The 15,738-nt window shown below is 36.7% G+C and overlaps 1 protein-coding gene across 3 annotated transcripts in view; it reads left to right on the top strand.

Annotated features, from left to right (window-relative positions):
• The window catches only part of GPALPP1 (GPALPP motifs containing 1), a 38,418-nt gene extending 23,054 nt beyond the window's left edge, over window positions 1-15,364 (top strand). For 2 of the 3 annotated variants that reach the window (XM_016425037.2, XM_003341837.3), the window contains exons 5-8: window positions 979-1,113; window positions 1,286-1,450; window positions 6,914-7,012; window positions 10,668-15,364. In XM_016425037.2, coding sequence (XP_016280523.2) covers window positions 979-1,113; window positions 1,286-1,450; window positions 6,914-7,012; window positions 10,668-10,886 — 618 coding nt within the window. In that variant the 3' untranslated portion in view covers window positions 10,887-15,364. The remainder of the gene's footprint in view (window positions 1-978; window positions 1,114-1,285; window positions 1,451-6,913; window positions 7,013-10,667) is intronic. The other variant, XM_007501568.2, reaches the window with a different exon arrangement.
• The last annotated feature ends 374 nt before the right edge of the window (window positions 15,365-15,738 follow it).

Here is a 15,738-nt window from a genome sequence, read left to right as displayed (position 1 = left end):
GCCAAATTCAGAGTAGAGTGGGTAGTGAGAAGATGGAAAATACAGTTATAGGCTACTTGTACAAGAGTGTTAGCAGGGGCTTTCTAGGGAAACAGCAGAATGAGAAGGAGCTAAGGAACCACCTCCACAAAAATCCTAACTTACCAGTACACTTAGTGAAAACTCAAGAGACTAAGCAATTGTCTCTTTTGAATACTACTTGCTACCTTGGGGCAGTTAAAAGAAGAGGGAAGCAGTGTCACTTTGTTTTGTATACAGAACTCAAAACAGCAGCATCTTAGTGCCAGCTTGTTCAACTCTCTCATTTTACAGATGAGTGTAATGGCCCAGAGAGTTTTGAGTTCCTACTATATATTGTAGGTTAGTTAGGTACAGATCTAGATGACTTAACTGGGATTTTTCTGTTCCTAATATAATGCTCTTTCCACAATCCCATAGTTGTTATAAGTGACTCATCATACTTGTGAGGACTCTCTCCAAAACTTGTTCATTGAAGGCAAATTGGGTTCAGTCATAAAAATACATAGACTCTATTAGGACATACATTACACCCTTTTGAAGTTTTGGAAAGCTGCATTAACTTTGAGGTCTTTAGTTTCCATTAACTCTGTTACCTATCTCTTGTTTTCACTAACTATACTGAATTGTGCTCCTAATGACCCATAAAAGAATAATGCTGCTTCCCAGAACCTGGGCAGCATAGAATATAGCTAAAGACCTTTTACATGCTAATAATTAGGATAACTATTATTACTTATATAACACTTTACATACATATCTCATTCTAAAAGGCAGGTGTGAACTTATCCTATGGCATTTAGCTCAACATCACAGTTATGTGATTGATAAACGTTTTTCAATAATACTTACAATGTATAAGTAAAACTGTATAATGTTTTAGGAATTTCATTTGTTTTTAATTCTGTTGGTCTCTCCGATTCCTTTGTTTAATGCAATAGTTGTATTTTGTTTTAAAAGGGAACAGACAGTAGTGAAGATGAAGAGGACATTGTTGGACCAATGCCTGCAAAAGGACCAGTTGACTATAGTGTAACTAAAGAATTTGAACAGAGAGCTCAAAGAATGAAAGAAAAACTCACTAAAGGAGATGATGTAAGTGTTTTAAATATTTCTTTGGTGCCTAAGTAATGTAAATTTAGTAAATTCCTGATTGAATATTAACCGACAGCAACCTTGTCAAAAGCATCAGTTGAAAAATATAGTGATTGATATAAAATGTTATACATATCCTCCTCAAATTTTTTTAATTAAATATCTAATGAAGGATAGCTCCAGACCAGTTACAAGAGAGTCATGGATGACTGAGCTTCCTCCAGAACTGAAAGGCTTTGGACTTGGCCCAAGAACTTTCAAGAGAAGAGCTGATGACAAATCTGGCGATCGATCTGTTTGGACAGATACTCCAGCTGACAGAGAAAGGAAAGCTAAAGTAAGCATAATTTCATTTACTCCTGGATATTTACATTTTCTGTATAATAAGATATAAGAAGAAATTTTATCATAGCTATCATAGAAAGCTATCATAGAAAAAGACCAAATACAGTATAGTATTCATTTATATGAATATCTAGTAATCTGTAGTGATCTTCCCAAGATATGGGTCTGGCCAGGTCATTCCCCAGCTGAAAAGCTTCCATTATCTCCCTACTGCTTCTGTGAATAGATGCAAACTCCTCTGCCCAATATTTAAGGCTTTCTGTGGTCTTCCTGCAATTACCTTTTCAGTTTTGTTTGACATTACTCTTGTGTTTTAGCCAAATTCTTCATTGTTCCCCAGGCCATCTATTCACCACGTCTAGAACATCCTTCTTTTCTCTCTACCTCCTTCCCTCTGGCTGCTTTGCTTCTCTGCAGCCTTCCACATGTCGTGGTGTTTTCTCAGCTTTCCTAGAGTATTTTGGGCAATCTTTTTTGTCCTCTTATAGCTTTTCATATATTTTTATGCACACAGGGCTGGACCTGTGATTTCATAGGAATGTAAAGCTTCTGGAGGACAGTAAATGTTTGACTTAGATTTTTTTCATCCTTAGTGTGCAGTATAAGTACTTAGTAAACATTTCTTGAATTGGTTAACCAAAAAAATAGTGAAGTGAGAAGGAAGGATATTAGTTATTTGGGAAGGATAATATGCTTAGTCTTTAAGCAAGTTGAGTTAAAGGCCTAATGGAACAGCTAAGGAGAGAGGCCTCGTGGCAGGTGGAGGTGAAGAGTAGAGTGTTTTGAGAGTGTCTAGGAGAAAGAGATTGAGAAGTGCCCTGCACAGAAGCCATGGAGCCTGAGTCATTTATTAAAGAAAAGGTTATAGAAAGAAAAAGGTCAAAATGCTAAGATGAGATCCTGGAAATGCCTCCTTAGGCCTCTGGACTGTAAGGGGAGACAGAAGAAGCCATTAAGAGAGGTAGGAAGTGTAGGACTAGGTAAATCTAAGTAGGAAAAAATAGTGTCTTCAAAACCCTTGCTTGAGGAATTAAGTATTTAAAGAGGTGCCTGATGTTGCCTGTGGCCTCAATCTCATAAGCAGAGAGAGAGACCTAGCTTCTTGTTGGTCTAGCATCAATCTGTGAACAGAGCTTATAACTTGAATTCACTCAGGCTTTGAGAGGTTTGGTAACATAGCCAATATGTTTCAGAGGCAGGACTTTAATTGAGATTTTTCTGGATCCAGAGCCAGCTCTCAATCTTTTATCCCCTCTATAAAAATACTCAATAATCCATAGCTATCCTGAGGTGGGGGGGGGGGGGGGTCCCAGTTTGTCAGTTATTCAAGAAATCTTTGACCATCAGTGTGGGTATTCCCTACCAACAATGCCAGTGACCAACTCATCCATTTGTGTCTTTTTATCCTATACTGTTCTTATCTATGTTCTCCCATAAATCTGCCGCAGCAATCCATTGGATGAGTTTGGGTCCCTCTCCTAAATTCATTGAGATTATTACTTAGGAATTTAACATCATTTATCTCTCCGACTTGCTACAGGATCAGTACACATCTCTTTCATTTCTTCAATACTGTTTCTTATGAACAGTTCTTCTTGGGTAACATACCATAGTATATTCATATGCACCATGCACTTCTCCCTGATCTTTTGGGTGATTCATGATGTTTATTCTTCAGAGACTGTGCTATTCCATTATTCATACTGAAAGAATATTGGTATTAAAAATATGGCCTTTTGTTTCAGGAAGAAGCTCATTAAAAGTACTGTCATTTCAGTACTTTGTATAGTATAATTTAATTGTATAATACAATGGCAGGTCATTAAAAGTACTACACAATTACCCAAATACAATCCATCCCACTCTTCCTTCTATTCAATTCTCAGCTCTCTATTCACTGTGTCTGTTCAAGATTTATTTTGATGGGGCAACCCTCTTGCATTTGAGTTGCATATCATAGTTGGGACAATATGCATTTTTTCTACCCACTTGGCTTTTCCCTTGTTTGTAGAGAGTCAGGCCGAACTCTTGAGTGACAATGGATCTTATTTAGGAGGTTCTACAATATACTAGTGGCATGGGACCTTGCACCCCCAAATTATAGAAGTGCCTCAGATCAAACTATAAGCTGGAAAATTCCTTTGCTTCCTTGCATTCTTGTTAATACTAACCTTAAACATCAAAACTCATGATAAGGCCCTGGACATCAAAGGGAAAGACCCTTGGATTCTCCCCTAGGTTTTGAGATGAACACAGAGATAGACCTCCAGGCTATTCTTTGATAACATCGAGTTGTATCTAAGACATCTACTTGTCCCCTAAACTATGAGGGTCACCCCCTATGTCTCCAGGACATAAGACACTGGTGACCAACTCCCCACTTTTACCTTGTCATCTTGAATCTGAAGACCCCAATTTTTCCCCTATCGCCTGAGAACTCACATCAAAGAAGTCTCAGGTTCACCCATTTCAGACCGAACAATAAACCTTAATAATCTTGATGATCCCAGCTTAGGTGGGGCTAGCAGACATAATCAAATGTTTAGAAATTTCCCCCATTGTATCAGACATCCATTCCCAAGAAGACCAACACCTGTGCAGGAACCATCTTTTTAGTATCCACGGTAAGTAGGCCACTCCCTGATACCGCAGTCTCTGACTACAGCCTCTTTCCCAAGCCTGCTTACAATCTGTCAGTGTAGGTTTGATATCATGAGTTCCCCAAAGGGTATAAAATATCCCTGGCTTCTATTGTTCTTTGGAGAATCATCTCCAGTGGTGCATTCTCCCAGGGTTACTGTCCCCAGAGCCCCAGGGTTTTGACTCTGTGTATTTTTTGATGCTTGGCTCTGTGATAGCAACCAATTATATTGGACCTATCTCTTTCCTGATTAAAGACTTGGTTTTTCTGGCTACTTTAGTAGTTCTGTGTTTTTCCAAGTTGACAGTGTGAATTCATACCCTCCTCCAGTCACATTTCACTTGCTATAGAGTATAAAAGATGAAGAACACATCCCCTCTAGGAGGCAACTTTCCATATATGCTGTCCTCCCAGCCAAATTCAACATGAATACTAAATTAATAAATTTGTCTTTTATTTCTAAGCTAAGTTATAGAGTCTTGCATTCTTGCAGAAGGTACCCATCCCAAACTCCAGGAGTTCAATTCAGACCCCCCACAACACTGGTGCTTAATGCAACCAACATAGTCATCTACAAACAGAAAGTTCAGGAGGATTTCATCATCTAGAGGGACTCCCTCTTCAATTTGGACTCTTTGGTGAACTCTCTCCATGAGAAAAGCAGCACCTTTGTCAAGAATACATATCCCTATTTTACATTCCCAGTTTTGAGTTATTTGACAGAATAATTTTTTGAGGAGTCATATGATCTTTAATATATATATACATATATATATATATGCGTGTGTGTGTGTGTGTGTGTGTGTGTGTGTGTGTGTGTGTGTGTGTGTGAATGAAAGAAGCCTTACTGAAGGAGAGGATTTTAGGCGGTGATGTTTTGTTCTACCAAATCAAGAACTTTTTCAGGAGCAGAATGTAAGCATAACAGAAAATAAGTATCTCTCAGTGGATGTGTGACCATAAAGATATGGTCTTCTGTCCAATACTGTTTATTAAAATCTGCCTATCTCCCTTTCATACCTTCAGCCAAGTTGTCTTCGGTATATTTGTTGATTATTCTTTTAAAGGTTTTGTAGAAATGAAACAGCAAACATATAAGTTAGTGGTATTTATCAGTTGCCTTTTCTGGGTTGTACAAGCATAAATGATTTTCCCCCTGAAATATTTGAAATCCTCTTTATTTTTTATATAAAATACTCAACACCTTCAAAATTGTGTTGCCTCCACCACAGACCTCCTCTCTGTATTCTTTTTCTGGCCCAGCTGCTCTTCCTGTCTTTGCTTTCCTCAATTCTATGTCTACCTCCTCCCTTTATAGTCATGATTAAAATGGAGTCTATATATGGTGACTCTGCTGTCATTGATGGAGAAAATAGTTTATTTAAAGAAATCTTAACATGTCTTTATCATTTTTTTGTCATCCTTCCAATCTTAGATATTCTCAGGATGATCTTGCATAATTTTTTTCTATAAAAATATTTTATGCTATTACCCATTTTCAAAAATTGGGGAAAATTGGGACATCTTGAAATAAATGTTAATTATTTAGTTCTTGTACTGTTTCTGACCCTTCACCTGCAGCCATTATCCACCAACCCATATAGAGAAAGGATCTAGCAGCTAGATGCCTTTCCTGACCTAAAAATTGTGAAGGACCCCTCAGGCCTTTCCATCTGGCTTGCAAATGAAACTTCTCCATCATCTCTTCCTTTGGAATGCTAACACAGAAGGGGGTTAATGCTAGTCTGCTGGGAGCCATCAAAGAGCACATCAAAGACTACACTGTTTGACATGGTCCATGTGGAAACCAGGGACTGAAAAGCAGCCCCCAGGAAGGATGGAAACACCCACTGAAACCCCCCTAAGTGACTTTCATTATTAACATCCCTTTATTATTGGAATTGCTATGATTATTATTCTTACTTAGTCCCAGAAAAAATAGATGAGAGCAATATGCTTGCAGGGTTAATACAGATGTCCCACTCTGTCCCCCTAGAACAAAATTAAACCTAAGGATTCTTATATATCCACTTAGATAGGACCCGCTTTTCTAGGCATAAAAACTTCTGGCAAATCTGTGCTCTGAATTCTCCAACCTATATCTGGGTCATGTTGATTCTACCCTCTGACTCTGCACTTAGCAACAATATTTTGTTGACTGTCTCCTTAGACTTCATATCTGTTGTTAGGTTCTATGGAAACATGTATGTTGAGAATGAAACTTGTGTGCCAAGTAGATGTGTGATCATGAGGGTATAAAATAAAGACAGGCCTCAGCCAAGGTAGAGCAGTTTATCCTGTGAAACCTGTGCTGCGGGTTGAATGCGGAAAACTGTGTCTCATCCATCATTTCATCGACACCGTCCCACCTCCAAGACTCCATCCCCTGTGGGAGGCTGACCCACCCCACAGCAATGGGCACCCAAACAGGGAATGATTTAGTGCAATCCCCTCATTTCCTAGATAAGGAGGCTGAGATTATCATCGCAGATAATGTGTCTCATATTACCAGAATCTAAAAGATAATCAGTGCTAGTAAAATTACAAAGGCCTTATAAACAAAACACTGAATTTAAAAACAAAAACTCATCTCTCTTGTTTCATCAAAGTCATTCAGTCCTATTACATTAATACTAAGAACTTAAAATCCTAACTTTGCCCATCTGCTTTATATCTAGCAGAATCATCAGCATGACTAATGAGAAGGAATTCCATGACACTGGCTTAATTCAGCATTTTGTTGTAATTTAGTATTGATTTGTTTGTTTTTGCTTTTATGATTTCATAATACTCCACCTATTTTTCATTCACCAGGAAGCCCAGGAAGCAAAGAAGCTAACCGGTAAGAGTGATGAAGAACGCATATTATCAGGAAGGGACAAAAGATTGGCCGAACAGGTGTCTTCATACAATGTGAGTGATAAAGCAAAATGCTCTTCCCCTTTCTTTTAACTTCTCTTTTTCTGTGTCTTCTACCCACCCTTATTCTAACCTCTTTTCCCCCTTCAAACACATACACATGCACACGCACACACATATGCCTGTCTCTTTCCCTGCTTCCCTCTCTCTGCGGCTCTCTTGAAAAATACCCAGCTCTGTTGGTTTCCATGGCAATATCACTATAGCATTTTTTTAAAACTGCCACTGAGAACAGTGTCAGACTTTAAAAAAAAATAGACCCCTTTATGTGAGATCTTTTTTATGTGTTCTCATAAAATATTTTCAATTTATTTTTTACTTAAGTGACATATCTCAGAACTTCCATTATTAGGGATAGACAACCTTTTTTTTTTTTCCCAGAAATTAAGAGCCTCCCAAAGTTATGTAGATCTTCATCAAGTGAACAAGAGCTTAAAGGAGAAATCAGTTTGGAATGTTTGTTGTAAAAGCCTAAACCCAGAGCAGTGTAAAGGAATCACACAGTTAACAGAATGATGGCGTCATTGTCTTTTTGCTATTATAGCCTCTGGTATTTGTAAGAAATGCTTTCCAGCTTCAAGAAATAAATACAAATCATTGAGATAATTGAAACTCAAAACATTTTTAATTTTTTTTTTATGGAAAGTCCCTCACTCTTCATCGATTCATTTCTTTCTTTCTTTTTTTAAACCCTTACCTTCAGTTTTAGAATTAATACTAAGTACTGGTTCCAAGGCAGAAGAGGAATAAGGGCTAGGTAATTGGGGTTAAGTGACTTGCCCCATGTCACAGTTCTAGGAAGCGTCTGAGGCCAGATTTGATCCCAGGTCCCCCCAACTCTAGGCCTGATGCTGTCTACCTAGCTACCCCCTTATTGATTCATTTCAGTGGTGGTAACAAAAATCTTCCAGCCATCATAACATGGTCAAACTTGCCCCTTGCTTGCTACTTCTGCAGCATTATTGATAAGCATCTTCCTGGATAGCCTTCTGGTACTCCAGTTCACATAGGCATAATAGCTCTAGCAGAAGGAGCATCCCACTCTGTTCTTTGTTATTACTGAAGCACCAAAGGGAAAAAAGACAAGAGACATTTTAATCATTGGCCAGTTGTTAATGGCCACAGCTTTATTTCACGATTTCCTCTCTATTTAATACCCCATCAAGGAAACTTTGGCTTAAACTATTGTTAAAAATGAATCTTCCTGGAGTTTTCTCTGTCCAGCTTTCTGATTATTGAATTTGTGGTTTATCTAAAGCAATCCCATCCTATGCCATTGGCCAGATGCTAGGCTACCAGTCAGAGCAAAGCTGAGTAGAATTAGGGATAACTTTATTTGAGGATGTATGCTTCATATTGAGTCTTGTTTCTATGACTACACGCCAAAGCCAAATAAGATCTTTTTAGAAACATCTATTATTTACAACTATCCTGCCTCCTTCCTCCATTTGTATTATTATTGAGAACTGATATATATTTAGCATCTTGGTTAATCTTACCTGCTTTCCCAAGTCTATTCTTTCCTTTATTGACACATAGAACTGTCAAGGACCTTTCTCTGTTCCGTTAATGATTATAGAAATAGGCCTGCTAATTAAGAAACTGAAAGGAAGGAGCTTTTATGTTCACAATACAACACCTGAAAGAGTCTTTTCCATCAGGTACAAGAGACACTCTTTCCACTTTTACATTAAGTTTTTCAAAACTCCAACAAATGACAACTCACCAAAAGACCTTTTTATCTAGACATTTATGGTCCTCCATTAGGTTCCTATTCTTTTCTTAACTTATAGAATTTAGAACACCAACAGAGACATTAGAGAGTATTGTTTTATGCACAAATACATAAGCTTAGTAGAATTATTCTTACATGGAAAATAAAAACTTTTTGTTTTTTCCTTATTTTCTAAATTGTCTTCCTTTTTTGTTTTTTTTCCCCCAGATTATGTGCAGTTCAGTTTTCAATGATTGTTTTCTTTCTTTCTTTTGTTTTTAACCCTTTGCCTTCCATCTTTGAATCAGTACTATATATTAGTTCTAAGGCAGAAGAGTGGTAAGGGCTAGGCCAGTGATGGAAAGCCTTTTATAGCTCATGTACCATGCCCCAGTGCACTGCACTGCTCTTTACTCACACAAGGGAAGGAGGAAGCACTCCCATTGGGCTTCAGGACAGAGAGGCAGGTGATATGAAAAAAATGTCAGGTGCAGTGAAAAAGGGGAGGGGAGCAACTCCACCCGAGTCCCTCTGCCTTTCTAGTAATGAACTGGGGGGGGGGCGGGGGGGGGGAGATGAGTGACTCTACCTGACATCTTTGGCACCTATGCTGTAGGTTCACCATCCCTGGGCTAGGCAATGAGTATTAAGTGACTTGCCCAAGGTCACATGGCTAGGAAGTGTCTGAGGTCAGTTTTAAATTTAGTCTGTAGCCCTGGCTCTCTATCCACTGAACCACCTAGCTTCCCCCTCAGTAATGGTTTTCTGACATTTTTCAGAACCTGTTCTCTTCCCTTCTCCACTTCCCCCCATAACAGTTCCCCAAGATGGCAGATGATATGATATAGGTTGTACATACATTATTATACAATACAAATACAATGCATGTTCATCACATTGTGAAAAAAGAAAACACACAGCTTAACTCGCCTGAGTTTGTGCTTCTTGGGATGTTTTTACTCCCCACCCCCAAAATTTAGCACCCTTTGGTCATATAGATGTCATAGCCTAGAAATGAAGCTAAATTTTGATATGTTAACTTTGGTAAAGTAATAGTACAATAGAAAAATGCTTAGATTTGGAGTTACAGAGTCCACATTTGGTTTACCACATCCAACTCTCAACGACACAGCTAACCTTTAGAGGCCTCAGTCTCCTCATCTGTAAAATGAGGCCATTGGACTAGATGACCTTCAAGGTCCTTTCCAGGTCATAAATAACTTAATTTTGAATATACATACACATAAATACTTGATTGACCTATCTTGAATATATTCTTCTTTCTCTTCATATGCTTAATTGTTACTCTGGCTTCATGTGTGATTAGAGTTCTTATCTTTCTTTGGACATCTTGTTTTCCTGCTTCTTATTATTAGAGTTTAAATGACTACTGAAAAGGCCAAAGCTCCATAAATTGATACTAAAACTACAATCTTTTATAGTAAAATAATAATAATAATTTGGCTTTTTTTTCTTATTTTTCACCTTTCCCATATTTTCCCCATATGTGATAGCATAAAAATGGCTGTCCTATTAATATTATTAAGGATTATATACTATCTAAATTCATCATTATTTGATTTGTGTTTTGAGATTTAAAAAGTAAGTTTTTTTTTCTTTTTTAGTATCTTCATAGTATGTTATTGGTCTTTTCAACTCTGCACAATGGAATATTAAAATGTTTCTAGTGTTCCCTGGAGCTTTTCTTCTCAGTGCTTATAGCTAATGTAGATCCCATGTTTTATCTAATTTACATTTATCTTTATCCAGTAGATTCCACTGTCTTTGGGTTTTGAAAAGTCAGCAAGGAGTAGAATACTGCTCTCTTTGATGCTATTATCTAATACCTACACTTCATCTTCAAATTTTGTCATTATAATGTTCATGCTAAGATTTTCATTTCCTCCTTACATACCGCTTTTTATCCTACCCCAGGATTCAAAAAGATCAGAATCTCTTATGGACATACATCACAAAAAATTAAAGAATAAGACAGCAGAAGATAAAAATAAGCCCCAAGAGAGAAGGCCATTCGACCGTGATCAGGATCTCAAAGTCAACAGGTTTGATGAAGCACAGAAGAAAGCACTGATTAAGAAATCTAGAGAACTAAACAGCCGTTTTTCACATGGCAAAGGCAACATGTTTTTATGATGTGAGTAATCCCACTCTTTAGAGTAAGGTATATTTTCATGCTTCTGTATTTTGAAGTTATGTCATTTACTTGCTATGTAAATATTCTTTTATTTGTATGGGAAAATGTATTTTATTTTAAGAGAGCCATTATAATACTGCCTGTATAAATAAAAATCTTTGGCTTTAGAAACTCAACCTTGAAGAGAAAATGTAATTTAATGACAGCATACTCTTACATTGAGATTAACAGGCAAAAAGAAAACATTGCTATTAGAAATGTTAAAGAAAAATTAAATATAGTTATAAGGGGCTAAGTTGACATAAAATTATAGTTTCAAGATCTAGGTAAAGGTTAGAGAAAGGAAACTTGTCAGCAATCTTTTTAGAAATATGCATTTTCTTGCATTTAATTTAAACCAAAAACACCATTAAAAAGTAGTTTTCATTGCCTCAACAGTTGTTTGTTTTGCTTTTTGAACCTTTACCTTCTCTCTTAGTATCAGTTCTAAGACAGAAGAGTGTCAGGGACTAGACAAGCCAAATTGAGTTGCCCAAGATCACATATTTAAGAAGTGTCTGAGACTAGATTTGAACCCAAGTCCTCCCAATTTGAAGCCTGGCACTTTGTCCACTGTGCTACCTAGTTGCCTCTGCCTTTACAGTTCTTAAAGACTTACAGTTCCCAAAGGCCAAGATGCTTGCCTTTTTATATTCATTCTGTAGCTCTACTTGCCATGTATCAATAACATAAGGACTAAGATGATGAAAAAGCTGGCATTTCTTTCTTGAAAATTATTATCTTTATAATCTGTTCATTCCCTTAAAGTAAAAAAACCTATTGAAACAGTAGCATTTATTTTACTGAACAGTTGGGGGTGGGGCAGTTAAAACTAGCTATAGATGAATACATTAAACCTTTTTTTTTTCTGTCTTATGGGAGGTGGGTGGGGTGGGGAAGAGTTGTATGATTCCATATAGTAATAGTAAGTGGATTATCTCTTTGTTCTACCCTTTCTCTTTTTGATTAATCTTTTTAAGTCCATTCTGTCTAATTCAAGTAAACCTACACATCATACCAGCATAAATTATCTCACATGGCCTTTAAAATGTGAAAGCAGAAGAGAGTAATGGTTCATCTCTTGAATACAATACAGCATCTGACTTCTTCAGCTTCTTTGACTACATAGGCTTTTCCAAAAAGGAATTATTGTGAACTTTTCATCTCATTACTTTATTATGCCACAAAAGTTTAACAAACACAGGACATTGCTTTGAAATCTGGGAAAGTTTAAACTTGCACTAAGACTCTTGGGAGAGACAGTTGAATCTCTTCTGACTGCTTGGTCCACAAATTGCCCCTCCCTGATCCAGTATAACAGAAACATTTGCAGTAAGTCCTCTAACCTAAAATTTATTGGTATTTCTCTTTAAACAGCTGCTTATGCAAGCAATCACTTCAAAGTAAAATTATTATTCTTCTTAAAAATAGAAATCAGATCTGTAATATTTGCTTGGAGGTCAGGAAAACAATTTTTTGTTCAGGTCTTACAACAAAGCTATTTTAATCTTTAGGGTTTGTTATGGGGTTCCTAGTTTGCTCATTAGCATTTAAAATTTTGAAGATAATTTTTTCTGGTAGCTGTTGTAGAGCAATCATGAATGCCATTTTATTTACAGATGGCTAAATCCCCTGAATAGGAGAAACATAAATGGAAAATTCATGCAGCTTTTCATTTCAACTGCCCAGATGAAGGTATTAAAAAACTTGCTAATGCTTTAAGCAATTCTTCTTAATATGTTAGATATAAAACTCTAATATCAGATGCAAATACCATTACTCACATTCTTTTAACAAATTAATCACATTTGTTCTACTGCTTCTCCTGGTTTGGAAAAAGCATATGGGGCTAACATCAGTAATGAGAAAATTAATTTTTATTGAAAGTTCAGTTTTGCCTCTTCATCATCCTATGTCAGTTGAATGAACTGTTAGGTTGCATCATTGCACAAATATGTTGTCTTTCCTAACACTTACCAAAGAAGATGAAAAGATGAATTTGTCACCTTCTGAAACAGAGTGAACAGTCACTGAAATGTCATTAAAATTGACAAAAATGAAGAGTGTAACATTTTCTTCTCACATCTCCTAAACCACAAAGGCTTCCTTGGTCTTCCTGTAGTTCCCTTTAAAAATATTTTGCCAAATTATTGTAACCAAGGAATAATGTTCTAAATTGACTAAATAAACTAATTCAAATGGGGAAAACATATTTTACCAAGAGAAGCCAAAAAAAATTTTAATGACTTTCCTAATATCCACTTGTCTTTTTTATAAATACTTAAGTTCTTCATGAAATTTTAACTTTTTATTATTGTTTGAAACCAAAATTTTATCTTTAAGTATTTTGTTATTTCTTTAAACGAAATATTCTTTACTAGCAAAAGAATTGAGTTCAAAGTCAAGATTCCCATTTGAGTCACTTAAATAACTTTTTAACAGTTTGTTTATTTAAAATAGATTTAATGTGATTGATAAAATAGTTTAGATTTTAAGTTGATATATCTGCACAAAGCGCTTTTTTATTGTTCTCTCCATCTTGGGGAGCTCTCATTTCCTTTCCCAGAAAACATGTGTCTCTCTTATTTGCATCCTACTTTTGTGTGTTTGAAATGTTCATTTACATGGGCACACTGGATCTAATAAGTTGTTTTGTACCACCCTTAATGACAGCTTAAGAGCATAGGATCAACTGCCAGACTAGAGCTTTTTCTCTGAGCCTTCAGAGATCTAGGATTTCCTTAGGGTAGGTGCACCCGCCATTAAGGTAGATGGCCATTCTCTTGCTCTTTAGGAGTTCCTATGGTCAGCCTAATGTGGAACTAGCTTCCCTAAACTTAGCTAAGCTGATCCTCGGATAAAAGTTGCACAGGTGAATTGAGCCAGGCCAACAGACAAGAGTTTCTGGGTTCAAATCTGGCCTCAGACACTTCCTAGGTTTGTGGCCCTGGGCAAATCACTTAACCCCTATTGGCTAGACTTTCCCATTCTTCTGCCTTGGAACCAATATACAGTATTGATTCTAAGATGGAAGGAGGGAGGGACAGAGAGAAAAGGAGAGGGAAAGAGAAAAGAAAGATGAACCCTGCAGAAAGCTTTTTGAAATACAGTCTCTCATATCATTAAAAGATTTGGGCTCATCTGCACACTAGAAGTTGAGTTTAGGTGACTTTCAACTTAAAAAGATCTTGAGGTAATGAAATGTAGAGGAAGCATTTTATTATTCTCTGTTGTTGAATTGGATTCTCTCCGGTTAACATTGTCCCAGGGAACATCTGACCTTGTCCATAAAGCTATCTATAAACTGTGGACAAAACTGATAAGTCATTGTTCCAGCAATTCATATTGATATCTAGGATATTGGTTATAGGTAAGTAAAGGGTTGTGTGTGTATAAACTTTTCTCTGGACTAAAAAACATGTCAGTAGAGATGATAATTCTGTTTTTGCTAGATAAACTGAACCTTTGTATGTTTTATGCTCATACATTTGGACTGGTCCTTTTCCTCCAAATACCCATCTCACTTTATATTTTTGATCCTGTTCAGCTTTTATGGTTGTCATATTATAGTGTTTTTCAAATTGCTATACGGATTTTGTCAAGATTAGTTGATAGAAGTTTACCCATTACTAATACCACAGGGTATCAGAATTTATTGGTAGTTCCTTTTTGAGCCATTTAACTGTAAAAATGTTACAATATTATGCAGCCGTATTATTTCCCTAAACAAAGCTGCTAATTGTCATGAATAATATTTTTGACAGATTTAAGAACCTAAGACCTGGGGGTGGGGAAAGCAGCTAGGTCACTCATTAGATTGAGAGCCAGGCCAAGAGTTAGGAGGTCCTGAGTTCAAATCTGGACTCAGATACTTCCTAGCTGTATGACCCTAGGCTTTCACTTAACCCCAGTTTCCTAGCTTTCACTATTCTTCTACCTGGGAACCAGTACACAGTGTTGATTCTAAAATGGAAGGTAACGGTTTAAAAATCAAAAAATCTAGGACCTTGGAAGATGAACGGTCATTGCCTACTGAAATTGAAGACTACTCTTCAAACTACTGTTATCTCTTCCTTTTTTGTCTTGTTGGGTGTTCATATATTTTGCTAGGAGAAATCATCTCCATTGAGTCATTCCTAATGTGAAGAATTATCATGGAGCAAAAGGATAGGCATTCTCGCCCACTGAACGGAAACAACTGATGATATCTGCTCCTCATCACTTTATTAAGAACTTGCCCTTGATGGCATCATGGAATTTAAAACTCAAATCAAAAGTGATTATGTTTCTTTCTGCAGGAAAGGTTAATTTTTTTTAACTCAAAATCACTTTAAATTTACCCCTGGTGTGAAGTATGAATATGGGAAAAAAACATGTGCTATACTATCCAATCTTGTTGTTATGAACTTTACAATTAAAAAACTGTTTTAGAAAAAAATACTGTTTCCAAGATGTGATACTTAACCTGGAAATAAAGGATTGTTTAATATTGCAAAGCAGTTTTTTTAAAAATTCAGAGCATTTCTGGCACAAGCAGTTCTCACAAAGGAGTTATTTTCTTCAACTATAATCATTTGAGCTGTTGTAAGAAAACACATACTTCTCTCCCCTATCACACTAAGGGTGATGGTAATTTTGGGGTTGTCTATTAGCTCATTGTCAAGGTGTGCTTGAGTAATATATAACCCTGGCAAGGAGAGCCACAATGAAGACATCCCTCTGCTTTCCTATTTGGGAGGATTGGAAACTTAAGTTCAAATTCAACTAGCCCACTTATATTTAGGAACCTCAGGCCAGACCATGCTTCATATC

This window comes from Monodelphis domestica, chromosome 8 (assembly GCF_027887165.1).
Source record: "Monodelphis domestica isolate mMonDom1 chromosome 8, mMonDom1.pri, whole genome shotgun sequence".
In the NCBI taxonomy this organism is placed as follows: domain Eukaryota; kingdom Metazoa; phylum Chordata; class Mammalia; order Didelphimorphia; family Didelphidae; genus Monodelphis; species Monodelphis domestica.
The sequence above is the reverse complement of the archived record's forward strand: the minus strand, read 5'-3'. Positions and strand labels throughout refer to the sequence as shown.